We start from the raw sequence: 27,331 nt of genomic DNA, 5'->3' as shown, positions 1-27,331 counted from the left end.
CTGGTGTCAGTGCCAGCACCTGACCGACCCCTCTGAAAAGTTGTCCGCCCTTCTGCAGATGTGCACCAGAAGTGGTAGCTCGGATGCAGATATGATGACGCAGCAGTTCAGGACGCCTTGCGCTAAGGGTCGAGGTTTGATCGCCTTAGGCCAACGCAATGTGTGAGCTCCGGCTGGAGTGAGAAGACCTGCGCTTCTGCACTGGCATTCATAGCGGATCAGGAAACTGATGAAGCTCAAAATTTACCACTTATTATCTGGTTGCTTCAGTTTTCAGCTGAATTTGTTCCTGATCTGGCTCATTTCATGATCAAATGGTTGTGAGCGGTGGCCCAGGGGTAAGGACAGAACGTGGGGACGTCCCTTCTGGCAGCAGCCTGCAGATGTATCTGTTGAAGTAGACTGTGGGACCATAGCCCTAGAATGAGCCCCTTGTTTTCTGATATATTCCTATGTGCATCGCATGATGTAAACCATACACCATATTTTGGTCTCATAACCCTTTGAGGACACCAGTGGCTATGTCTGTGTCGTTCTCTAAGTAGGAATGAGTAGGAAAGCGCTGTAATCCTCCTTTCTCCCACCGCCTCCCCACGCAGCTGCCCCCCACACTACTTGGCCGGCAGCACGTGGTGACACAGCCACACAGGAGATGCCCTGGGAGCTGCGGGGATGGTGGAGCCTGGGCAGCACCTTTTGGCTTTGCAGGGGCCGAGCTGCAGGCACACTGCCTGCGTGGACACCACAGCAGGTCCTGAAGAGAGCTGCTGGCTGCCCTTCAGAACAGCATTTTCATGTATGGAATGAGGCACATTCCTTGCAAGGGTAGATGGCTCCATGTAGCCCTGGCTATTCTTGTTTTATAGCCTGCTATAATTCCCCTGACATAAAAAGCAAACCAACACTGCTAAGGAAGTGAATAGGGCTTATTCACAATGTTGAGCTTTGCTGGTAAGGTAAATAATCTTAATGGAAAGTGTCTATAAGATTAGTCCATTAAGGAACATAACCCCCAATTCAATTAAAAAAAAAAAAAAAAAAAGCAAGCCTTTTAAAAACCAAATCATGAAATTAATGAAAAAAATGGCTGGCTAAATAAAATGTACTTGCACAGGCAGCACTTCTGTAGCAATTCTCAGAATAGCTGCTTGCACTGCTTGGTAAAGAAAGCCTATGGAACACGATGATTTTCATATAAACATCTTTAAACAACAATTCAAGAAGTTTTAACTGTTTGGGATGTGAAATGTAGTAAGAAAGGATGCCTGAAAGTTAGAATTTTGTAAACCCTAAGTGGAAATGACATTTTAAATGTCACAGCCAAAAAATGACAGAAACAATGACACACTAAAGGTCATATTCAAAGTAACATTCAAAACCAAAGACAGCTGAATATAATGCCGTTAGTACATAACCGTTCTCCGAGGGAAAAGGGGATTTTCAAATTGATTAAATTAGAAAGATGACATTGAAAGAACAAGAAAATAAATGTTCTTAGGAAACCATACAAGTCACTTTAGCTAAAGAGGCATTTGATTTAAAAGAACATAAGTGCAGCAACAAAATTTATAAGCCGTATTTCCCTGGCTTGATGTGTGTGAGGGCTTCTGCTTACATCAAGGTGATTCTACATACCCATAGCCTCGGCCAGACCAGAAACCTTCTGTCCGTATATATCTGTCTTATTCCAGGCAAACGTGTAGACCAAATTGGCTGCAGCAGGAAACCACTTCTGAAGCAGACGTCCTTCAACGGCAACTATCAGATGGACTTTTGTCATTCCAGAAGGGATGGTTGTGTGTGTCAAAATAATGCGCAGCAAGGTTTTATACCCTGGTGTTCGACTGCTGAGGTAACTCAGCTTCACAAAACTCGAAGGAATTGGGATTTCCTCCTGGACCACCTTGGGAAAAAAGACATCATTGTATCTATAGCCAAGAAAAAATGCAAAATTATAACAATAACAGCAGGTGCTTGGTTTTACATTTCACAATTGTGATGTGAACACGGTACCGCTTAAAACACTGATGTCCTCTGTGTTTGTTTCTGCAGTGCAGTAGCCAGGCATACCACAGCACTAGCCAGGCAATATTACAAAATGTCCAATACTGGGAACTGCTTTGTCAGACCTACTGGGTGGTGGCCCAGTAAGTTTGATAAAGAGCCTTTTCCTCTAACGCTTTCCTCGTATCTGCTGAGGAGCAAACACTATGTCCATGGACACAGCCATACGTACGAGCTCTACAGCCTTACCTTGGCTTTATTACTTGGTTTACTTAACGAACGTTCTTAACCAGAACACAATTAAAAACTTTTAAAATGCGCACATGCTCTGTATACTACATTATGATTTGAAGATGCTATCCTGCTTTGGAGGTAGTAACTCTAACTTGGGAGGACCTAAGAAAGAAAATAAACCTTCCTGCTAAACCATCTCCTGTGCAGAAGTGCTTGCAGTAGGGCTAAGCTTCAGCAAGAAGGGGCTTGGCAGGCGAAGGCACAGCGTAAGAGAGCTAACAAGCTAGCTGGGGACACGCGGCAGTGAAGATGAAGCAGCCTGGGCGTCAGAGTCATCCAGCTAACAGGTAAGTCTCCAGGGTGTGCAACAGAGTTCAAACCCCACGGCACGGCTGTTAAGTCCCGCTGTCTGAAGCGCTCGGATTAAAGCTGGCTTGGATATGCCCACTGTTGGGGTTGTATCAATTCCTGGCTGCGGTGAAGATAAGCCCTCAGCAACCAGAAGGGCTGCAAAGACTCTGAGCTTGTGAGGGGAAAGAAAGAAACTTGGCCTTGACCTTTTGAATGATGTGGGCCTTGGAGCTACAAAAAGTGATTTAGCTCTTGTGATCTCCTGAGAGAAAGCAGCTCTTCTGGGACAGGCTGGGAGGAGGAGCGGGCGAGAGAGGAGAGCAGCTTCTTGGAGGATACCACCACAGCCACTCCAAAGCCACTGAAAACTGGACTGTGCTTAATAAGGTTAACGATTTTGACGTATTTCCGTGATAACAAGCCACCCTGTCACAACGTTAAATTCGTCAAGCTTGGAAAAACACAAACTGTTTTGTTTATATCCCCCCGTTTTTCAATGTTTCTTGTTTAACAATGGATTACTTCACTTTCAAAACAATTTTATTTACACATTGCAACAGTGTCACTGTCACAGGATTGCTGCAGTACGGCTGGAGGCCTGCCAGCGCTTGTCGTTTCGACATATGAAATGTGGTGGTGCCAGGGAAATCCTGCGCTGCCTTCTCTGTCATACATCTGACATCTCTCCTCATTTTTTAATAGAAAAGCAGGAAGAAATATTCACGCATTAATCCATGCTAATATAGCTCCTTCTCCTATTATTCTGGGTTACTTTTTGCTCATTTCTCAGTACTGTACAATGAAATTAAGACCCTAAGGGCCCTCCGATGACAAAAAAAGGACCGGGGGCAGTTTCTCTCTGAGCAGACCGCATCTTTGGGTACCTCGCTGTTTAAAGAAGACCCAGGAACCCCGCAAGTGGAGTAATGTGACCCAGCTTTTTCTTTCTAGTGGGCATCAGTTCTTCTTAATTTATGTTCATTAGTTTCACTTAGTACGTTCCGTGAAGCAACACTATGGCCATCAACTGGCTGAAACATGATAATGTTTTTAATAGTTATGGCGGTGTTTAGGCGTATTTGCCCTCAGGCAGAGATCTCTTATAGGTAGAATAAAGGCCCATAATCAGTAGCAACACTTTTACAAGAAAAAGAGGAAAGGGTGGAAATATTCATGTCTACAGGTAGCCTCCAAAATACCTTTCAGGCTTGCTCAGTGAAATTAAAAGAGAACCCCAAAGAGGTCTTATTACTTGAACTCTGACTGCTCAAACAACATCCTAAAGGTCATGGGGGTTAACATGATCTGAAACCTGCGTAGTTGGAATTTGTTGGGTGTTTGACTCATAAAACCTCTTTTATGTCTCAAATAAAAGAACAGTTAAATTAAAACAAGGTTAATTACAAATTGCTTCTAAACACTTCAGGGAACATCAAGAAAAATGACATTTAAATAAAAACAATCATAAAGGTCATGTTAAAACTGCTCTACCTTGGAAAGAAAGTAATAAAACCCAAGAAGCTGAAGTATGGCTGGAGGTGCCATTGTAAAGAACTAGATTTGAATGGATGAAACATCCCTAGGAGTCTTCAAAGCATCTTGGGTCATATCTCACACTGACGTGTGGGGAAGTTGTACTGTTTATGTATGACCTAGGAATGGGTTTGCGCATCACTATAAATAAATCAGGATTTTAATAATAAACCATGTTAGGATTCCCCACCTTCTCCTACTTGGAGGTAAGAAATAAAGCACCTTAAAACATAAACAAAAAATAAAAAAAAAAGAAAAAGAAGAGAAAAGCACCTTGTGAAACAGTACTAGAGAGAGAGGCATTGGTGCCATCCCGACAGGTGAATAACAGCACAGCAGTTCATTGCTTACTATTTGGTATCATCATCTAAAATTGTCTAGAACTTGTTCTGCAACCGAACAAATGATTAATTTGAAAGTCTTTTCACTACCTGTAGCTCTGGAATAACGGTTCCTCTTTCGGGACAGGACCCTCCAAAGGCTGTCAAGGGTGAAGGGAGTACAATCGGATTTGGACTGATAAAACTACTGATGTCACAAGATGGCGTGTTCGACTCTGTTCTTTGCATTACAACTTTGTCTACGATGATAAATCTATTCCAAGGCAACCAAAGTGTCCTTTTTTCAGATATGAAAGGAGATCTGTCAAAAACTAGAGTGACGGAGATGCCTCCAACAGCCACAAGGTCAAAACTGGAAAAGAGAAAACAAACCACTTTGTTTCTTTTTGTTTTATCATCGTATTATCACAACTTCCAATGCATCACAAACCAGAACTTTACGTTGCTCATTACAGCCCTTAATTTACAATGTGAAGTCATTCCAGGTATACTTTCCAGGCGTCACCTTGGTAGTCACGAAGAAGCTTTACTTCTCTGCGCTTTAGAATCAGAGAATCAAGAATCGTTTCGGTTGGAAAAGACCTTTAAGATCATCAAGTCCAACCATTAACCTAACCCTGCCATCCCACCACTAAACCATGTCCCTAAGCACCTTGTCTGCCTGGCTTTTAAACTCCTCCAGGGATGGGGACTTTCTCCCTGTATGCATCGATAGCAAGGTACAGTGCTTCACTGTTACTGGGCCTATCTCCCCTCTATTTATCAACTAAAATCAATACTAACGAGTCATCTGTAACAAGAGTGTGGACCTAGTCAATTTGCTTTATATGAAAAGAAATTCCTAGCCCAGAAAAGGGATGCTACTCATAATCTATACAGGTACAGCATGCAGAATAAGAAGTCTTAAAGCCTGTTAGGCCTCTCTCTATTAACATATCCTTTCCCTTTTTCTAAAAGTAGCAGGAGGAAAAGCTTGAATACAGTGAGCAGGAGACCCCTCTGTGCAGGATATGAAATTTTTGGAAAAGATGCCAATTAATTGCACTGAGAACTGAATCAGCTCTTGTACATAAGGCAGGTGATCCTCTGGGAGCTGTTGTGAAGAACCTTTGGCATATCTGGGCTGCAAAACAGTGGGACGTAGAAGGCACAATATAGGGAGTCTCAATTTCCCGAGTCTCTGACATCCACAGTCAGGCAACACAAGGTAATATGTAAATAGGTACTTCGCTCTCTGTATTATTGAACGCATCTATTATGGAGGCTTTTGATTGTAACAAACTGTGATAAGAAGTCAGACTTAATTATGCATATCTCATCACATTTCCCAAATGACACCGATTACGTTCACAGCGAAATTTAGGAAGCATATTTTAATGCAACAACTTCATCCAGGCTAGCGTAAAGAGGAAATGATAATTGCTAACTTTCAGGAGTGCGATTTGAAAGTCAAAAAGTAAGGTAAAATAAATATGCATGCTCCTTACTTTTATAAATTGACAAAGCCAAACAAACAAAAAAAAAAAACGGGGACCAGGATAGCTTCTGATTTCTTGTCATTCACAACACAGCCAAGGAAGATGAGGTCTTAAACTGCCCTCAGCAGTTTAGTTTGAGTTCGAGTTCAGGAGCAAATCATGACCCTACTGCAAATGGATGGTGAACTCTGGAGTGCAATACAGAATATATGGGAACTTCATCTCTCTTTGAGAACTGAGCTCAGCCCTACAAGGCTGGGGAAGAGAGGGAAGCCAGCACTGTTCAGGACTGGTTGTGGAACAGCAATTTAATCATTGTGGCTCTGGAATGAGTCTGTCCTCACTTTCACTTGTGTGGCTCTGGTGGTCAACTAAAGGAGTTAACTTCATTGACACCTCAATAAACTACTTGGAAGATTCACAGTTAACAGCATTAAAAAAAAAAGGGGGGGGGAAGACAGGGAATTCTCTGGAAAACCAGATGAGTGAAAATATTCAAATGTCAAGAAGGTGCTGTTACAGCAGTACTGCCGCATTTTGACTCCAGGTGTTTGAATGCCACTGTAATCTTGTTGCTGTTCAAGTTTTTTCTTTTCTTTCTTCTTTGGTCCCTTTACCACAGAGAGCTCTAACTAAATGCGCTCCCAGGGCAGAGGGCCAGATGCCATCCCCAGTCCACACTATCAGCAGCGATATCTGCAAAAACTTTGTACATGAATAGAAAGGGGTAGAAGGCCCTAACTACACAAATCTAAACCAGTGGAAGACCACAGGTGAAAGTCTGACCTTCCATCTTGCCGACTGATGGTGTATCCGTACTCGCTGTGGTGCAGAAAACTGACGTTCACTCCAACCAAAGGCGTTCCGTCTATTGCTACCACCTGGCCTCGAATGACACATGCCCGTCTGTAACAAAAAGAGTAGAAGGCAACACATCAGGAGGGTGAGAAGGGCATTGATTTCAGAAACCGTGCTATACTTCTGCCCCAGACAGACCGAACTACTCTGATATCATTGTGACTGCTGATTTTGAATGAAAATTCAAACCAGTCCAAAAGATTGATTTGAAAAACCATTATCTCATGACGACGACACACAGACTCTCCATGGTGTATCGAGAATATATTTCCATTTCCGGCTATATTTCAGCATACCGTTTGTTCTGCCATTGAATAGCACTGCAAAGGTTTCACTGATAGCGTGATTTAGCTCGCTGCAGCTCTAGGGGGTGATGATTTGTGAAAAGGGAGGATGAAACCTCATTCTCTGCTGCTAAGAATAGGGCATTGCTGTCTATTAGAAAAAAGCTGAACTAATGCGATAAGGCAGCAGTGAGACACATAGTCTTCACCGAACTTCAGAAAGTTATACAGGTAAATTCAGAGAGCACCTAATCAAGTGAAACATACATTTTTCTCAATCCCCCATCACATGTTATGCCCTTTTAAATTCCCTCTGGGATGTGTTGGACTTGCACTTACTTTCCAGCATAAAAATCCTCCCATTCCAGTAAAGAGGTAGGAATATGGCAGCACAGCAGAACGCATCAAAGTCAACGGACAGGAAAGTGAACTCATTACTAAGTGGGTCTAATCGGAGGCTAACAGGATCACAGAATCATAAAAAATGAGAGCTGAAAGGAAATACAAGACTTTATCTTTTCCATTCCTTTGCCTCAGGTAAGATCAACTATACCGACGTTACTCCAGACAGATGCTTGTCTAACTCTATAACCTCACCACGTAACCCCTTCCAATGCTTCTGTGCGAGTGCTTTACTCATGGCAGGTTTTTCCACTGTCTACTCTGAATCTCCACTGCTCCCCTTTAAGACCACTACTTTCACCCTAGCCACAGAAATGGTGAAGAAATTACTCTCTTTTCTTAGCTTTAGTCCTTTATGTGCTTGAAGACCGAAACATAAAGGAGACAGGTCTGATCAAGGACGAGGAATAAGATGTGTAATACCCCCACGGTGCAGATTAGGACCTAGTGAGATTCTCTAAGGGCTTACACAACTACATTCCACTGAAACACCTTTCAGTATCTTGCCCCGCGCTGTCGGGTACGCTGCATTAGGATACCTCCTCTGGCTGAATGGATCCAGGTGTTGGGATCTAGTGACACAACTGCACAGGTTTCCTGGAACTGTGGTTTTGCATAACAAAGTGTGCAGTGTATGCAGAAGCCTTTTGATAACATTGAGATATTAAGGGTCAAACCAATAGAATACTTATACAGGTAACCAGCATTAATTGCTCAACATAAAAAATAAACATAAATTTAGGCGTTGTTATGTTTCTCTCTCAATTTGAAAATTCATGGTAGGCCTCAACAGACACATCCTACCTTTGCACAGTGGATATGTAAGCTAAAGAAAAAATTTAATAGCTCCTCAGATGAAAGTTATTTAGGAGTCTACATAGGAATTAAAAAAAATAATCCCTTGAGAGATTAATTGATCATGATCCAATGAAATCATAGGCGTGAATTGGAGACCATAAATTTCTGAAAATTCTGACGTGTTTCTTAAGATCCCATTCTCCAAAGGCACTCAACAGAACACAATTTATCACTATGATATCATCAAACCCGGCTGACCTGAGAAAATGCAACTGGTAACAATTAACCCCTTTGCGAGTACGCCATTCACCACTGTTGCTAATATGAATTCCATGCTCCCAGGACATAGAAAGATGCTGATTTTCAGCAAAGGTGCTGATAAATCCCAGAGGAACGGGAGAGGCTGCATTACCGCCAGTATGCAAAACAGAGCTCCGATTCACCACCTTTTCGTTTTCTACATTAACTAAGTTGGTTGTGGCCCTATTTGTGGCAGAATCTGCTGCTCCGCTGAAGGCAATCGAGCTCTTGTGTGTCTCAACAGACTCGCAAGACTCACTCAACAGAACAGCCAGGTCCAATTACTCTTTGATTTGTTAGAGCCGAAACTGCCGTTTTCTATTGTTTTCTCATATTTCTAACGTCAACGGACCTGCCTTTCCTTTTCTAATCCCTTTATTAGTGCACTCCATATATTTACAACACACACTGGTCTAAGAAAGAGACCCCCAAGAGTCGTCATGGCTCAGTACATCATTCTCGTACTCCTGTTTGTTCATTCCACACAGACCTGTCTTCTGACTCTACTCTCTCCTCATATTTTATCAAGCACACAGATTTGTGTGATAACAACTCATCAAAGTCTTCATTATTTCATACATAGTCTTTCTTTCCTCTACTCATTCACTTTACTTCTCATTATTCATAAATAATATTAAAAGACTTATCTTTCAACTTCCTTGCTCCTTTTTTATTCGTCATATTTTACAAGCCACACACATTTACAGTATGCGATACTCATAAACCTCATTATTCTACATTTATCTGTATTGAACCGTCTTTGCAATCTTTTAGATTTTAAATGTTCCAAGCCTGCCTGTGTGTTGCTACATTTGTCCTCATTATTTACTGTCTTTTTATTACCTACTCTAAGTTGAAGAGTATTCTACTCTCTGGCCTCTTCTTCAATTACCAGCACCTACTAAATCTCTGACTAAATGTTTGATCAGAATTAGTTTTAATTTTTGCATTTACTGCAGGCCTGAAAACATTTTTCCATTACTTTATGACCAGCACTAATCTCAAAGGCTCGGGAGGGGGGTAACAAACAACCCCCCACTTTGCAGCAGCTTCTCCCTCCTTTCCCAGCGCCCTGACACCGTGCCCGGAGCCGTGCCGGGTCCCTGTAGCTGCGCTGCTTGCAAAGACCTCGCTTAATTTCTTTCCTTCCCAGAGCTTTTAGAGCATGTTCCCTGCAGTGATGTCCCTCCGTACTCAACTGCCACTTCACGCTTCCTTGCTTCAACATCCACCCTCTTTCCAGATGAGCTGTGGGCCTTGCTACCACTCACCACTTCTCTTAATTTGAACGGAGAAACCTCTAAAGATCATTATGCCTCCTCGATGTGCCGCATGTCCCTCTTCTATTCTCAGCCTCGAAGATGTACTCTTGTACACTTGTGACTGGCCTGCTTTTCTTCCTCACGGGGGGTAACTCAGGCTACCTGTCCAACAGTCACCTACTTGCAACGATTCCATAATCTTGGACTAAGGCTGTCCGAGTTGTTTTAACTTGAAAGTAAGTGCAAAAATGTCTTTTCTAATTTGGAGGAGCTGGGAAGGAACATGTCCCTGATAAGCTGCTTTAGTGTTTTCAAATGCATTAAAAATGTTTCTAGTCCCCTGGCAAGCTGTACTAAATCTGCAACTCCAGAGGGAGCAGTTGGCTTTTTGAGAGAAAGCAGAGATTCCCACGGGTTGCAGGTGGCCTAGAAGAAGTAGGATTTCTCTGCCAGTGCTTCATGGGTCATTCCACGTGCAACCGAGGATCTCAGCTCTGTGGGTCTCAACTCTCTGCCGTCAGGCAGTTTGTTTGACATCTCTAATTTAAAGTACAAATAGAAGTTTAAAATTCCAGATGCATTCTTTTCACTCCTTGCAAAGCATTTTATTATTCCACCACCATTCTGCCTGGCTCTACTGCTACTCATCTGCTGCTTTTTGCTTTTGTTTTGTGTATTAAGTTGCCAATATTCTCCAAGTACCTCAGGCTGAGACATTAGGCTCAGATGTGGAACTCTGTCAAGCAACTTGTGAATTCGCAAGTGTCACATTACCAGAAGATGTCATTTACTGTATTACATTTCTGATTAAAATCTTCAATCAGAGAAATTAAGCTAAAGGCTAGTAAGGTACATCCATTTCTATCAGACTTTGAAGGGTAATTAATTCAATACCATACACTGGACCCTTTTTGTAGGCAATTTGCAGCGAGTCAAATAGCTTGCCAGCAGCATGCATTAAAAATACTCAGCAATGAAACAAGCTAAAAACCTTCCCGAGAACAGAAGCTAATAAGAACATTATAATCTGCTACATCCTGCTACATGCAGTAGGTCAAAACTAGTCCTGATGTAAGCAAGTACATTTCCAATTATTCAAGATGTGTCTGATCTGCCTTTCAGCACGTCACAGTTTAAGTTGGGAGTTTGTAAAAACCCAGCACAAATGACATAGCTTTGACATAATAAAAAACAAAACCATTTAGCTACTTAACATTAATTTTGTGGGGGGGGAAAAAAAAAAAAAGAGTATTTAGGCATGGCTCAATGCAACACCCTGACTGCATGGTAGAAGACAAATGTTTAAAAATTAGATCTAAGCTAAAGTCTAAGATGTAAATGCAAAAGGATAGATGTCCCAGCAGTTATCAGAACAACTAATTTTAGTATCTCAGACGATGTTGCTAATGCCAGGGTATGGCAGAGACTGAACACTCTCAGTCTGAAGGACAGAGATAATCTTCACTGTTTTTTGATAGCTTTCCCAAATCTATTCAACATCACTTTATCTACAGCGAGATTCATGCAAACATCATCCATATTGGAATTCCACTGACCTAAAACACTGCACAATGCCATTTGAATCAGAAGACTGAAAACACTGGATAGACGTTTCTTCCTTAAGCCTCCTAATGGTCTCAGAGACTTCTTGCAAAGGGAGGAAAAAAAAAAAAGCCAGATAGGGCTTTGCAAAATTTGAGCACCAGTGGGAATGGATGCCAGTGCTCTGAAATAAATGAATGTCACTATTTCATCCAATCCTTCCCACATCTCCTGTTGAACCACCAATGCTACAAAATAAGTGGCATTGCAGGCAGCCACGAGTTAATATCATACGCGTAGACACAACCTTTTCAGCAATAGCCAAAAGGAGATTAAACACCCCCAAGCATTCTTTAGTCTGTACCAGATAGGCAGGATCACAGATCTCTGATTTTTTTTTTTTTCTGTAGTAACAGTTGTCTTTCTGTATTTTTTTCAGTAATCTTAATTCCCAGGAGAAGAACAGACACTAGATGACAGTCAGATTGACAACGTCAGGGGAAGATTTCTGAACAGAGGCAGCACAGCTAAGCTATTGCCTCCTTCTGAGAGTCCGCTTATCTGTCATCCTTGAGGAAAATTCTGGCAGTTTTTAATAATATTTGACTTATGGATGAGCAATTTTTCAACAGCCTGGAAGACTTGAGGATCAAACAAAGTGTGGACTGATGAACTCCTCGGGGTGCCCAGTACATTGCAGATTACTGTTGACAAAACCCAGGAGACATGGCACAGCGCGAGTCTCCAGGCGCTGCCCCGATTCCAAAGATACAGCCAGCCTTGACTGAATTCCAATGATCTTCTCACCAAACCAACCATTAATTTCTCTACAGTGGGAGGAAATGATATGTAGGGTGTGAACAACACACCAACACAAGTAGAAGTCATGTTATTTGGTGGTATAAAGCCTGAAACCATGGTGAGGGTGGGCTGCTGCTCACACATGGGCCTTCACCACTCCTCGTTCTCAAAGGCATGGCAGGTATCAGGGTAAAGAAACGAAATACTCAGAAAAAGCTTTTAAATCCAAGTTAAATCCCATCAATGATAGCTTTAAAAGATCAGTTCCTTATATCTATAACGCACATTGATGGGATTACGTGCAATCTGGCTGCTAACATTTGCAGTGTCACAGAACACCGTACAGGCGAATTGAGTGCTCACCTCCTCTCTGAAAACCCCTCACAGCGAGGCATTTTGATGAGGAGAACCTTCGGCTGGCGACTTCTGGTTTAAATTGCAGTACGCCCCGCTGCATGCGCAGCCAGCCAAGGGCCTCGCACCAGGCACAGCAGCACCATCCATCGCCGGGACCCGCTCCGGGACCCACCACCAGCAGGAGGGTGCTTTTCACAGAGTTCATTTTCATGCCCTACTGTTCTACGTATTTATAACATGCTGTTACATTATTAATAGTGATTAAATGTTGAGGTATTTCAGCTCAATAAAGACTCTGTTTACATATTTACTTCATTAAAAATTGATAAGTTTCAAAGAGAAAGTGCACTGAATGTGTGCGGAGCTATGGAGTGAAGTCGAGGTTGTAACTTAAGTGCTATGTACTGCACTGTGAAAATAAAAAAATTGTTATGCCCTTATTACTGGAACATGGTTTATCTAATGCATAGGCCTAGTTGACAGGGTAATAGTTGGGTGATGTGGATGATTTGTGGATCTCTTTGTCAGCAGGTAAGTTATAGCTTCCCAGGTGAACTACAGCATAAAAACTTATGTGCCCCTGTATTTCAAATGTTCAAGAAAATATGTGTTACCGGGTTTGCTGAGCAAGTAAGAGCCCCTTTCCTACTGCACAATCTTTTCCTGGTAAAGGGCGAGCCGATCTCACAAACACTCAGAGATCGCTCTACCGTTTGCATGACCGCTTGAGAGTAACCCACAGCACAGAACGGTAAACTCCACGCTGGTCTATCGACACGTAGCAAAACCAAACTGGTTTGTTAATTAGGTAGTTGGATTATATCTAAGTGACATGTGTTAAATTTATTACACTGTAAATACCAAACAAATTCTATTGGGCAGGAAGGTGATGGAATACAACGCATATGAATCCAAGTCATCTTCCTACCATGATACGCATCTACAGCATGAAGGGCTGAACTTCTCCCCACTTAATTTACAAGGACGAGAGAGCTTACCTTCCACAGCCATCAAAGTCTTGTTAATAAGAATAGTAGAGTTTGTTGCTGAGACACTTTTAGGAACTACATAGGTAGTAACGAGAATCTGATAAAGAAGATCCTCAGCTGTTGGGACTTACACGCTTGCTATCCTTTGAAGTATTTTCTGATCACCAGTGAAGAACTCTGTTATCCAGGTATCACTGGTTTTCCTGGTTAAATAATTTCATTGCAGTTCTCAATGTTCAGAAAAGTCTTTCTCTAAAAGAAAACTCACCTGCTCTCAAATGAGACATCTCCTGGGATTACATGAGTGCTTTCCTTCCCGATCAGGAATCTGATTCGGTCGTAAAAGAGCCTTGGAGGATGCTGAGAGAAAGGTGGTTGGCTGTGCTGAATAAGGTCAAGGGGATCAGGCGAACCCTGGCAGAGAGGACTTGCGTAACAGTTGCTTTGCTGACAACAGTCAGGGTCTACGCAGTCTGTCAGGCCATCTAAAATGGAGAGAACGGAAAGTTCAGGAAATGGAGTGATTCCGAGAATAAAGCGCTGCGCCTGCTCCGGGAGAGCGCAGGAGGCATTTCATCAATCGGACGGCACGCTGATTACGACACATTCAAATTCAATAAGGCATTAACGTACATGCTTAGTTCAGGAAGGGTATTTCTCTCTAGCCATCAACACTGTATCACCTCATAAAATCCCCACATCACAACGTGGAAACAACTGACAAACTAAGCGAATAGGGAAGAGCGGGACTGTCGGAAGAACGGGCAGAAGAAGTAAGTCACTGCACGATACTTGTTAGTCCAATGGGTTCAGGATGCACCCTGTGCAGCTGAGATCTCTGAGGGTCTTTTACTGTCACTACTGTCTGCTCACACCTTGACAATACACCCTCACTAACCAGGCTGCAAGAATGAAGTCTGAGATGTTACCTCTCATAAGCATCCTCACTACAGTACTAAAAAAAAGTAATTGTTACAGTTGTCTCACTTCTATTTTAAGCCCTACAATAATTTTATTAGTGCTTTAGGATGTTTACTTTTCATTTATTGGTTGCAGTACTGGAATGATTCAAAATGGGCAGAACCATGACTATGCTCCTTCTGTAGTTGGTGATATACAAATGCACACCTTGCTGCAGGCTCTATCCCAGGGACCTGACAGATACAGTCCTCCCCATGGATGTCTGCACCAGGAAAGCAAATTTGGAAAGAGAAAATAAACCTACTCCTCCTCCCTCCATTTTCAAGTATGAAAAATAGGAGAAATAATTTTTTTTTTTTTTCCAAAAATCTACATTTCTTCATGGACAAACTTGCAACAACATTTGTGGGTGAAATTAATTTACTTAAATGTCCAAAGCTTATGATGAGAAGCAAAGCACTGAAGTGCAACTAAATTAAGCACCTAAATAAAACTTAAAATTGGCTTATTGGCATTTAATTGCTTCTATCAGCAGCTTAGATGTCCAAATTGCCTAAATTACATACTGAGACAAAAACAGATTTAATAAGGTACGGTAAAGTGTCCGACTGTCTTCTTAAACATCCATTTTATGACTTAGTAGTTGCTAACTTGCTTGGATTGACAAGCACACTAATGTATATAAAGCAAGATTAAGGCATCGTATCCTTCAGCAAAGACATCTCTTTGTATTTTTAACAAAGTCAGTCTGAATAAATGTGGAGTCATCATATCACTGTATGGATTTCCCTTGTGTTAAAATCGGAATGCTATAGGATCAACATACTGTCAGATATTTTCACTTCATGCCTTGACTTTTCATGCTCTGTTTGTACCAATGCTTTGGTGCCTATAAACCGTACCTCCTCGGGGCAAACTGCGTTATCCGGGAAGCTGCTGTAGTTTTGTCATTGACTTTAATGGGTGCGAGACCAACCCTCGGCCAGCTCTGCTCTGTTCTCAATAGAGCAGACTGCACTGTGGCAATGCTCAGTAAATAACAGCATAAAATATTCACTTTGAAAAGAAAGCAGAAGCCCTTCTACAGAACAAACAAGTATAATGAAATGGGCTTTCCTGGAATCCGAAAATCCTTGCCTGACCTTGAGCAAGGTAATTGCTTGCCTAAGCAAAAAATATTAACAAATCTATCCCACTGCAGCTGGGAAATCAGATAGAGCAGGCTAGTTTTTGTGATAACGAGCCAAGGGAAACGGTAGGTAGCTAGCAACAAGAACCTAAGACCCTCAGATCCAGCAAGGCTGGCATGGCTACAGGTCAGCGCATGCTTTAAGTTCTTTCCACATTCCCCCACTCCCAGGCATTTGCCAGCGGTGGGAGAAGAACTTCACAGGGCAATGTTGAGTTTATTGATTTTGAGTGTAGCAGTCACTTTATATTCAAGAAAACCTAGAAAGCTATTGAAATCCGCTAGGAAATCAGTAAGCTGAAACAATAAGGGGCCTCCAGTCTAAACAAAACCACATGGGAAGTGGATGGAGGAGTTCACGATATGAACCAGAGGTGTTTTCATTGTGTTCTGATGAAAAAACAAAAGAGCTTTTTGGGTTGAAACCTGAAGAGCAGGCTAGGAACTGCAAGGAAAAAAATATCTCCTCTTATTGTTTCCTCTTTTTTTGTCCAAGGAATGAAGCTCTCTTAATAAGTGAACTGAAATGCATCTAATTACTAGTAGGTTCTCCAAGACTGCAAATATTAAAGGATACTACCAAACTTGAAAAGGTGATAGAGAAATTGCAGTCCCTTGCTTTTGCTTTACACTGGTGAAGATGGCTGCGGAGGGCTCTGAGGTGGTTCGGCGTAGCCGTTCAGGGCTGGTCTCTGCCGGTGGAACCGCTGCGGCAGTGACAAGTCACTGTTCAAGGAGTCAAGGTACTTTCTGGAAGGTACTAATTTCTATGAGCTGACTGCTGTCTACCTGGGAAACTTGACAAACATTGGTCTGGCAGAACAAGTACTAATCATAAAAAAGGCACACTTATTTCAGAATAACAGTATCCATGGGGAAGCTATTTTGGAGCAATTTATTCCACAGTAGCTATTCTGATTAATTTTTTCCTTGTCAACAAGCCATTAGGTGTGGGAACTGAGCTGACCTGATTCTCTCATTTATGTAAGAAATAAAAGTGAAAAGTCACCAAAATATTAGAATACGAAGATTTGCTTAGAAAAGAAATAGCTACAAAAATTAAACAAGTAAATACTTTGCTTTCGCTAACAGAGCCCTCATTCCTCTCTGCTTTGCTCAACACCTTACGTGCCTGGCAACAAACACTGCGCATTCATGCTGGACACAAAAAGAAACCAAAGAAAGGGAAAGCCGTTTTCCCTCTTCTAGTCAGACTCAATTTTCATCTTTTCTTTCCAGTTTGCTTGTCAGTGCTGTGACTATCTTACAAACTCTTCCAGGTTCTGCTAATGGATTTATTTTGGTTTGAATTACTTGCACCCGGTTTCCTTTGCCTCTCCAGGCTCTCAGGGCTACAAAAGGGTGGGTTTCCCATTAGCAGGGGTGTGAAGTCCCAGAAGCATATCCGAATAACCCGTGGTGAGAATGGTATTTGCCCTAACAGCACCACGAACGTATGAGGCGCTGGATATACCAGGAACAGCTTACGGCCTTGGGAGCAAAAGAATTATAAATTCATCAAAGGAAGAAATTGTGGTAGTGAGGCAGGAGGTGAAGCAGCACCAGCTCCTCTACAGACTCCACACCACATATTTGGCTCAGGCCACTGTGTGTGTGTGTTTAAGAATTATTAACTAGAGTTGTCTCAATAATGCAACTTCTAGCTTTTTTTTTTTTCCCCCAACAATCAAACAAAATTTAGAAAAGAAATCAACTTGGATTAAACTAAAAAATATTTTTCTCATTTTGTGCTGAAGTAGAAGAATAAACCACCTATTTTGGGGCAAACAGGGAACTCTTAAGCCAAAATAAAATCTTTATTACAATTTAGGCTCATTTAGGACTTTGGTTTTAACTTAGACCATTTAAAAGAAAAGAAGAAAAAACCCCAAACCTAAAATCCCCCAAAGAAACTACTGTAATTCAGCATGATACCCATTAATTCCCATGCTGAAGGAAGACATAGGAAGAGACAGCAGATCAATACCTGGCTCCGAGCCTGCTGTCACTGGCAGAATTTTGGGTTTTTTCATCATGGGTTGGTCTACACTCCACCAGGCCTGCTGGCAACAGACGGGGTAGACCTGTCTCAAAGGGGCAGAAGGCTCTTTGCGCAGGAGTTAGCAGGGCTCACTGGAAGAGCTTTAAACTAGATTTGAAGGGGGACAGGGATAAATCCAGGCTCGCTAGAAGTAAGCCCGGGGGCGGCATGCCAATGTTTGAGGGACGGTGTGCTAGCGAGGTCCTTCAGTCTGCTGTCTCAGTGGAGGTAGGGGATGGAGATCCATGCGGCAATGCGCTATGAATGTGTTAGAAACCATGGAAGTGCCTGAGAACGGTTGCGTAGGAATTAAGGTTTCTCCCCGCAAAAGGTGGTGGGATCAACAGCCCAACTGAAGTTCATGTACACCAATGCATGCAGCATGGGCAAAAAACAGGAGGAAACCATTGTGCACCAGGAAAACTACAATTTAGTTACTGTCATGGAAACATGGTGGGATGACTCGCACAACTGGAATGCTGCAATGGATGTCTACGAACTCTTCAGAAGGGATAGGCAAGGAAGGAGAGGTGGTGGGGTAGCCCTGTACGTTAGGGAGTATTTTGATTGTCCAGAGCTTAATGATGGTGACAATAGGGTCGAGTATTTATGGGTGAGAATCAGGGGGAAGGCCAACGAGGCAGATATGGTGGGAGTCTGTTATAGACCACCCAACCAGGTAGAAGAGGCAGATCAGATGGAATATTCTATAAGCAGCTGGGAGAAGTCTCACAATCTCTGGTCCCTTGTTCTCATGGGGGACTTCAACTTACCAGATGTCTGCCTGGAAATACAATACAACAGAGACAAAACAGTCTAGGAGGTTCCTGGCATGTGTGGAAGATAGCAGCTGGTGAGTGAGGCAACTAGGGAAGGCTCCCCATTGGACCTGTTGTTTGTGAAGAGAGAAGGACTTGTGGGTGATGTGATGGTTGGAGGCTGTCTTGGGCACAGCGATCACGAAATGATAGTTTTCAGTTCTTGAAGAAGTAAGGAGAGGCGGTCAGTAGAACTGCTGCCTTGGACTTCCAGAGGGCAGACTTTGGCCTGGTTGACAGAGTCCCTTGGAAGGCTGTCCTGAGGGGCAAAGGAGTCCAGAAAGGCTGGACATTCTTCAAGAAGGAAATCTTAAAAGGCACAGGAGCAGGCCATTCCCTTGTGCTGAAAGACAAGCCAATGGGTAAGAAGAGGGGGCAACGAAGCTGGTGAGGGGTCTGGAGTCCAAGGCTGATGAGGAGCAGCTGAGGGAACTGGGTGTGTTTAGCCCAGAGAAAAGGAGGCTGAGGGGAGACCTTATCGCTCCCTACAACTGCCTGATGGGGGGGGAGCCGGGGGGATGTCGGTCTCTGCTCCCAGGTAACAAGTGATAGGACAAGAGGAAATGGCCTCAAGTTGCACCAGGGGAGGTTTAGGTTGGATATTAAAAAAAAATTCTCCATCAAAAGGGTTGTCAAGCATTGGAACAGGCTGCCCAGGGAAGTGGTAGAGTCCCCATCCCTGGAGGCATTTAAAAGGCTGTGGGGCTTAGAGACATGGTTTAGTGGTGGAATGGCAGTGTTAGGTTAATGGTTGGACTTGATGAGCTTAAAGGTCTTTTCCAACCTAAACGATTCTATGATTCTATGAAAATGAACCAGGGAAAACAAACTGGTACAGAATCGCAAGTTGCATATGGAGGCGGTTTATAATCATGCAAATCATGTTAGTAAGTGCATGCAAGGATAACATTTTCAACAAGCCAATCCTATCTGAAATGAGATTTTTCAATCCAAGAGAATAACCCAGAAAAACAAATAAATCTTGTTTATAAACACCAAACTCATTCACTTGAAAATGCTGCAAATACATTAGTCAATTCTCAGCCAATGGGCACATTTCTTAGTTAAGTTTTCCTATCAGGAACCAACTATTAAAAAACTTACTGTGTTAAGGAAACAGCAGGGTTTCTTTTAAATCTCAGGAGACAACAGTCAGGAGTAGGAACACACTACTACAAACAGCAAAACCTGTAATTCCTCCAGCAGGGGAGCCTGTATACTGACGTTTTTACTGTCAATTACCACGAAGTGCATCACAGCATAGGTGCAGACTAAAATGTATTACAGAGGTGTAAATGATTTGGGTTTGCTATTAGCATTTTTTTTTTTATTTAGTTGATATAGAAGGGAGTCAGACACCTTCATGGTGCGCGCTACAGGTTATATAATAAAGTGCTTCACATTTTGAGGAGTCTGAGATGATGGTTTCACATCTTCAGGTACCTTGTTTTGTATGCAAGGGATAATGATGAACTGGGATTTTTGGTTTTGTAAGTAAATCAGACAATTAAAATATTTTTAATATTACTGCTAAAATAGAATTCACAAAGATCGACCCGAGGATAAAAAGCACTTCATAGCACTCTTAAATAATTTAAACCACCTCAAAGAAAAGGCAGAGCATGCCAAAACAAGTTGCTCTGTTTTCAATCACACCACTCCTCTGCATTGCTGTAGCTCACAGAATTAGAACAAGATTTTCCCATTTCCTTGCTGGGGAAGGGATCCTTTCAGGAAGCTTTCTATAAGGAATGATATTAATATTCATGGTGTCAGGAGTTCATGTTAATGGGATCACACAATGTTTTCCAGCAAACAAAATATATTTTCTTTTTTATACATTTATGTGTGTATTTTTTTCTTATTTAGTCTGATTGAAAGAATGCCGCAAGTATGAAGAAATTACATCCTCAGCTCTGTAGTGCAATCGTGGAAAGCTCGGTTCATGCTAGGTACAGCATGTTCTCTAACATACACATCATGCAGCAACCTCTCTTCTACATGGAGGATCACCTTCGGCAGCCAGACAAATCGGCAATGGAGTTACGGCCCCACCTCTCCACCGGTTACTTTCCAGCAATATACCTCTTTACGTACCACGCCCGGGCAAATGCTGTACAGTGACTGTATTTCATACATTTTGTATCTGAGCTTTCCATACACTGCGTAGTATCTACAGTAAACCCTCCGCACAACTGAATAACAGTTGGAAAAGAAAAAGGCATTTTGCCAGCTATAAGCTAATAGCAAGACCATGAAACAAGTCACATACTTTGTGCCTGACAGGAACAGCTCTATGCCATCTACTTTTCAAATCCCGCCTTTCCTAGTCTTCTCGTCTACCCCTAAATTACTTGCAATTCATGACTGCAAATAGGGGAATATCACGGTAACTCATGTGGCTGAAAACGCATCCATGTTCACCATCAGTACAAATTGCCTAGGCAGAGGAACACCCTAACACACACGTTAGGGAGGCTCTGGGTGGGTTCACTGCTAAGGGAAGCAAAGATCTAATTTCGGGTCTAATTTCGGCAGCGGTGGCTTCCCCAGCTCACCAGTGCAGCGTGCAATAACTTTCACAGCGGTTTCTTTTCTATTAAACCGCTGAGACACTTTATTAACTGGCTATGAAAATGACAAATTCTATCAGTCTCTACCTCCCACGTTACTGGGTTAGTGATTTTAATAAACCATCCACTATCATTAGGTTCTGGCAAGCAAAATGTAAATAGTTAGCAGTAATAGTTAAAATTGCTGTTCTTCTGCCTTCAAGTTCATTAAAAGAGCAGAGTTCTCACCCCTTTGAGCTTCTGAATGGAGAAGACACTACTAATGTTAACTACAACAGGTTTGAAGTCAATGCCCAACCCAGAATACTACAAGAAGCAGTGTACGTGCTTACATGGTGCATGCATATCCATGTATGCAGGCATACTCACAAACACTTGCTCAGTCGCATGAAAATCAAATCAATCTCTAAGCAATGCACTATCCTTAGTGTAAGTCATACCAGTGACCTTCACCTGCACTGCTGCAGAGCAGCTCGGGGGTGGTGGTGGTGGGGGTGTAAGTGCTCTCCTGCTCCCTCTGTACTGATCCCAGTGAGCGCACGCCAGCGATGGAGCTGTGAGAACTCCGTCCAGAAATTTTCACAGAAAGTAAAAAATGGGCTTTAAGTTTCTCCTTGTAGTAAGCAGATTTTGTTCTCCGAACTCCTTATGCAAGACAACCTAAAAAACTCAACACCATGACTCTCCACACTTGAAGGATTTGAGCTTTTCGGTACGCTCGCATGATCAGTTGTTCAATACTATTGTTGTTTGTGGGGAAAAAAAAATAATCCACAGGAATCTTCAACTTACATTTGCTTGCTTTCTTTTACGGTTTTCAAATAAGCATTAAAGAATGCCTGTGCTGACTTGAGCCAAGTCTAATTAGGGTTGCCAGGAATCTAAGCAAACTGAATCAAAGAGTAACTTCAGAAGAGACTGAGCAGCAGTAACCATCATGAGTCTCTAATGCTTCTTCATATGCATTAATCCAAACTGCTTCTCAAATTTTAGCCATAGCATGCAGCCGACAGTGAGGCTGTTAACTGGGAACACCGGCGTTTGTGTAAGCACATCGGGAACCCACCGGCGTGCCTGTGGAAAGGCTGCAGAGTGGTTTATCCAGCGAGTGCCTGCGGTGCTTGGCCTTCCACACAGAGGAGAACGCAAATATATCAGGGCACGATTTTCAGAAACTGTAAGCATCCCCGGGGAGCCCTCGCTGCTCAGCAACAATGAAAACCATTCCCATCAGTATTATTTATATTGTGTAATAATAGCATATTACTTATACATGGACTCAATATCTCTGTGATGGATAGGTTATTAAAATGCCAATGGATGGGTCAGAAATACATCAATATTTTAGCAGCACTGGTTATCAACCCAAGGCTATGCTGAGTCATATATTTTCTTGTGCTTGGAAAAGCTCGGAGAAAACTACAATAACTGTCTGAAGTGACTGAAGGGATATTTGGAAGAGAATTCAAAGCGTGTAGTAAATAGCATTTGCCTTAAAAACAAACAGTCAGGACTGATTCATGAAAGAAACAGAAAACGATGACGAGAGATCCAGGCAAATTTAAAAGCGAGATCGTATCAAAGAAATTAATGACAGTGACAGGCTGCAACTTTCAGCTTAAGACAAAGACCTGGATGTGCAGCAGCAATGTAAGTATATGTCAGAAGAGCAGGTAAATCGTGGCTTGGCAGGGCGGGGGGGTGACCGGCGAGCTGGCGCCAAGAGCCCTGCCTGTGCAGAACTCAGCAGAGCTTTCAAGCCATCTCCTGGAGCTACTGAAGCTTCCAAATGAGTCTAAAATAAGGGCAGGAGAAGAGAAAATGACCTCCTCAGATGCGCCAAATGGTCACCTTATAAACTGAAAATGAAATGATGTCAGTCATGACAATGAAAGAAGAGTAAGAAATGGGGAGTAACGTGATGCTGAGGGAAGCCACGACGAGGGAAAGGCCCCACTGCAAAGGACATCTGCTTGACTTCTTGGCATTATTTAATGGACACCACACTGCTAACAGACTGCAGATGCACTCCACGAGAGCAAGTGCAAACCATGCCGTCGTGCATCTGTTATAATGCTAAGACCTTTTCAATGGTATTTGTAGTGATATTTGAACAGGTAAACATGCCCTTAAGTCTGCGAGTAGGAAAAAGCTAACAGAGAGTTATGAGACGGAATGGGAAAGGCAGTCATGGTACAGTCAGGGTACAAGAACAGCGCATACTAACGGGGCTCTGAAAGAAATAGTACTCTCCCTGCTCAGGAAAATATTTCCGCACGTGTTTAACCTTACCACCACGGATAACTGCACTGATGGGGAACTCAGTACTTCAGGGTCTGCAGAACCGGGATGCCTGTGAATATTCCTGTGGCTTACTTTCATACTAATATACCAGTCCTTAAAAAATGAATTCAAGACTTCCTTCCCTCCCAAAGCTTTTGTGCTGTTACTACAGGCCAAACACTAACACTTCCTCGTGCCAAATAAATGACATTATTCAATCCCTGCAGTTGCGACTAATAAAGTACTTAATTTTCTAACATGTTTTTTCTACCATGTATTTGAATGTATTTTTATATAGTAAAAATCTCAGGTTTTCAATCTCTGAAAGTACTGTATAATAAATCAACTGGAAACTACAGAAAATTATCACTCTGCCTAACTCCTGAAATCAGAGTTTTTTTGAAATAATAATTGTTCAACGCTACTACAGCTTTGGTCTTTGGTTGCGACTTCCTCCTAAGGAATTGGAAGCACAAAACACCTCCTAAGGACTGACATATAAATGTTTGATTTAAACACAACTGGAACGAATAAGACCTTTGCTGGGTGAGAATACCATGATTTGGAAAATACACAGTGGCACTAAGTTAGGCCTAGAGCGTGATCTCTTGGTCTAGGTGTCACTGAGGGAATGTGATGGCATCCTAAGGGCTTAGGAAGTTGCAACCCGTCAGCTGAGTTTCTGTATCTCAACTGAGTGCATGCTCTTAACTCACCACAACTACAGGCAAACACATTAATAGCTTCCATCTTTATGAACCTAATCCAGTTATGTACCTTGATGGATGGTAACTCGTTATGCCACCGCAATATTCTCATAGTTTAAGGCACAACCTCCCAGCAAACAGGACTTAACAGGTAATGTCATGTCTCTTCCCTAATCTCCGATTTTACCGTTGTGTATGTACACAAACCCTGAACGCTAGGAATCAGCTTCTGATTTCGTATAAATGTAACATTGGTATAACTCCAAGGACTTCAGCGGAATTTTTCTAATTTATGCTTATGCCAAATCAGGTCCTATGAACTTCATATATAGAGAAAAGTGGTTTTAATAGCAGATATAATTTTCTTTTCTTATATAAAATTGATTGTGAAGGAAACTTAATTACATTTAGCCCATCTGTAGTAGTCAGATTAATTAAGGATTTCTCTCTGCACTTATCTCTAATTGTAATGTCAACAGAGCTGTCCTAGTCCATGTTATGTTGCCATTAAAAAGGAAAAAGAAAATTACTTTTAAAACCTGCAGTGAAATGATGTTAAGTGTCTGCCTTAAACTGACAAATTCAAGGAGATTTAGAGTTAGAACTGCCAACTCTTTCAATAACTCACCCTTATTGCAGAATATAAAGCACCCAAAATCACAGTACAGGGCAGTTTATACAGAGCCAGTTCATAGAGTGGTCCAGAAAATGCTTTACATACATTACAGGCTAAAGAGGGTTTTTGTGGACGGATTTCAGCGCGCAGGCGAGTGAGTCAGCGGCTCGGCCCGCAGGGGAGGGCAGCGGACAGACGGGAGGGCAGGCGGGGGGCAGCGATGCCAGCTGCGGGACCTCGTGTGAAAGGGATCCGCTCCCGCGCAGGCGAGCAGGGGGAGCGGGTGGAGAGATGGTTGCTAGATGTCTTGGAAATAAGGTGGAAAAGGAAGGATAAGCGAGGAATAAGGCGATTTTGAATCGGGTTCAGAAATGAGGAAGCCTTTGCCAAAGGGCAGCGTGGTCTTAGAGCCCACAGGATACAAAATCAGAAGGTCTCAAAATATATCTGTAAATGAGGAACCATCACTGAGTCAGAATGTTTCTATTGAGGTCCCACAGTGACCTCAGTTCTTGGCCCTAAATCAAGCTTAATTTATCAATGACCTAGAAGAAAACAGACAACCATTATACTAAGGTTTGACATTACAGTGGGGTATGAGGTCTCACCCAAGATGGTCTGTAGCTGTGACACGGTAAGATAACACATATTTAGTGTGTCTCAGTGTACAATCTAAGGAAAAAAATGTACTCGGGGCAGATGTATTCACAGTCTGAACGAGAAAGCTGCACAGCTCTGAGGATAGGGCAAGTGTACTGCAAAGGATGGCACTAAGTAAAGGAGAGGAAAGCAATTGTCCTTCTTGACTGTCCAGTGAATGACTACTCCTAAAATAGACAGGAAAAATAAATAACTCTGAGAACAATCAGTGAGGAATGTTGTGGCTTTTCTCCCACTGGTAATTTTGAAATAGAGCCTGGATTTTTTTTCCTGAAAAAAAATGCACCAGCTTGTGTATTAGAATGAACTACTGGAAAGGAGGCAGAGACTAACCTATGAAAGAACTACGATTTTGCCAGCAAACCTAAAACTTACACCGCCTTAGAATGAATGGAGACTACAGATATCTGAGATAGGGAGCACCTAGTGCCAAATGCCCTGGTTCAACTGGTGGAAAAGAGCGAATGATTATTTTAGTACAGGGCTCTGCTAATGGTACTCTCAAAATTTACTTCTGCGTACTTTCAGCTCCAGCTTACTCAACAATCGTTCACACGTAGGTCCTGATAATTGCAAGAACTGTGCTGTGTCCCAGTGGAAACATTAAGAAAGAGATTAATGTTAAAAAAGCATCTCTAAATGCAGGCTTTATGCTTGCAAATGTATTCATTTAATATTAACATTAAAGTAAACTCTGGACGCATTTGGACAGGCACGGAGGTTTTTTCATTTGGGTATATGTTGGCTGTCTTCTCCGAAATAGATGACAGAGTTAGGAGGTACAGTGGAAATGAGAGAGAAGAAATTACTTGCTGCACTTTGTTGTTGTTGTTTTTTTAAAGAAAAAAAAAAGAAGTATTGGGATGATAGGTACGGCACACACATAATTTCTGCCTTGAATAACATCTAGCAAAAGGGTCCACTCCCTCACTGCACTGCTTCAGCTGAAGTCAGTGGAACAACTGTCCTGAGCAAGCAAACATTGACATTCTGCGATAAAAAGGAAAACATACACCAAAACTATAGATTCAAATGGCAATCAAGGATGTGACAAATAAACAGAGAGACATGAATTATATATCATACCTCCGTCATTGTCCAGGTTATCTCCACACACCATTTCCATGACAACGTTGCATCCCGAGCCGCTCCAGCCCACTTGACAAACACAGTGCCAGCCATTCTGATCAAGAGTGCATCTCCCATTCCCATAACAGAGACCTGGGCAGCCATCTAGAAAAGAAAATGTAAAAAAGAAGCCTTCATGGAGGAGATCTCTTCTCTTCTTTTACAGGTGCAATTATTCTTTAGCATTCTTTCATACAGGGTTATACTTGTTGCCTTCAAATGATCACAGCACCCTCACAAGCCATTTATATTTTTGGCCAAAGATGGAAAAATCCCCATCCTGGTCCCTCCCTTTGCTTGCCCAAAAGTCATTTCTCAGTGAGGATTTTTTAGTGCGTAACATTTTGTGCGCAAGAAAAAAAGTGAGTAAACTTATATGAAGATATTTAACCGTCTGCTGTGTCCATCTCTTTCTCTACTTATTGAAAAAGTAAGTTGTGTATCACAAAGGAAGCTATATACATAATTGACGTTTATATCAAAGATAGACATGGAAAATATTGTTTAAATGACAAACTGGCATTTGTTTGGACATAATCCTACACATTGCAGGGAGTGGAGGTGACCTTTTTATTCTGCTCATAAATACTCAGCTGGCTGAGAAAAAGCCAGTTTGATTTATGCTACCCTACAACTCTTTCCACAGAAGGCAAATGAGGGAGCATTTCCTCCCAACGTCCAGTTCCACTTCCTTCACATTACAGCCGATTCAAATACGACAACTGCTTGCCCTTAAGTGGCTCTGATTCTAGATCAAAACCGGAGCAACGACTGTAGCATCCTCTGGATTACAGACTTGTAAGGGCTGAATCAATAGTCATTTGGACATTCTCAACTACATCTCTTGCCTATAAGAGTGAG

General features: G+C 42.2%; 1 protein-coding gene across 2 annotated transcripts in view; it reads right to left on the bottom strand.

Moving 5' to 3' along the window:
• TENM1 (teneurin transmembrane protein 1) overlaps positions 1–27,331 on the bottom strand; it is a 257,419-nt gene that overhangs the window by 70,855 nt on the left and 159,233 nt on the right. For both annotated transcript variants that reach the window (XM_035902110.1, XM_035902112.1), the window contains 5 exons: positions 26,429–26,575; positions 13,803–14,019; positions 6,728–6,847; positions 4,554–4,815; positions 1,636–1,903 (listed from right to left, as the gene is read on the bottom strand). In XM_035902110.1, coding sequence (XP_035758003.1) covers positions 1,636–1,903; positions 4,554–4,815; positions 6,728–6,847; positions 13,803–14,019; positions 26,429–26,575 — 1,014 coding nt within the window. The remainder of the gene's footprint in view (positions 1–1,635; positions 1,904–4,553; positions 4,816–6,727; positions 6,848–13,802; positions 14,020–26,428; positions 26,576–27,331) is intronic.

The sequence above is a fragment of the Egretta garzetta genome, unplaced genomic scaffold (assembly GCF_000687185.1).
Source record: "Egretta garzetta isolate BGI_Z169 unplaced genomic scaffold, ASM68718v1 scaffold411, whole genome shotgun sequence".
In the NCBI taxonomy this organism is placed as follows: domain Eukaryota; kingdom Metazoa; phylum Chordata; class Aves; order Pelecaniformes; family Ardeidae; genus Egretta; species Egretta garzetta.
This window is presented reverse-complemented; position numbering and strand designations above follow the sequence as displayed.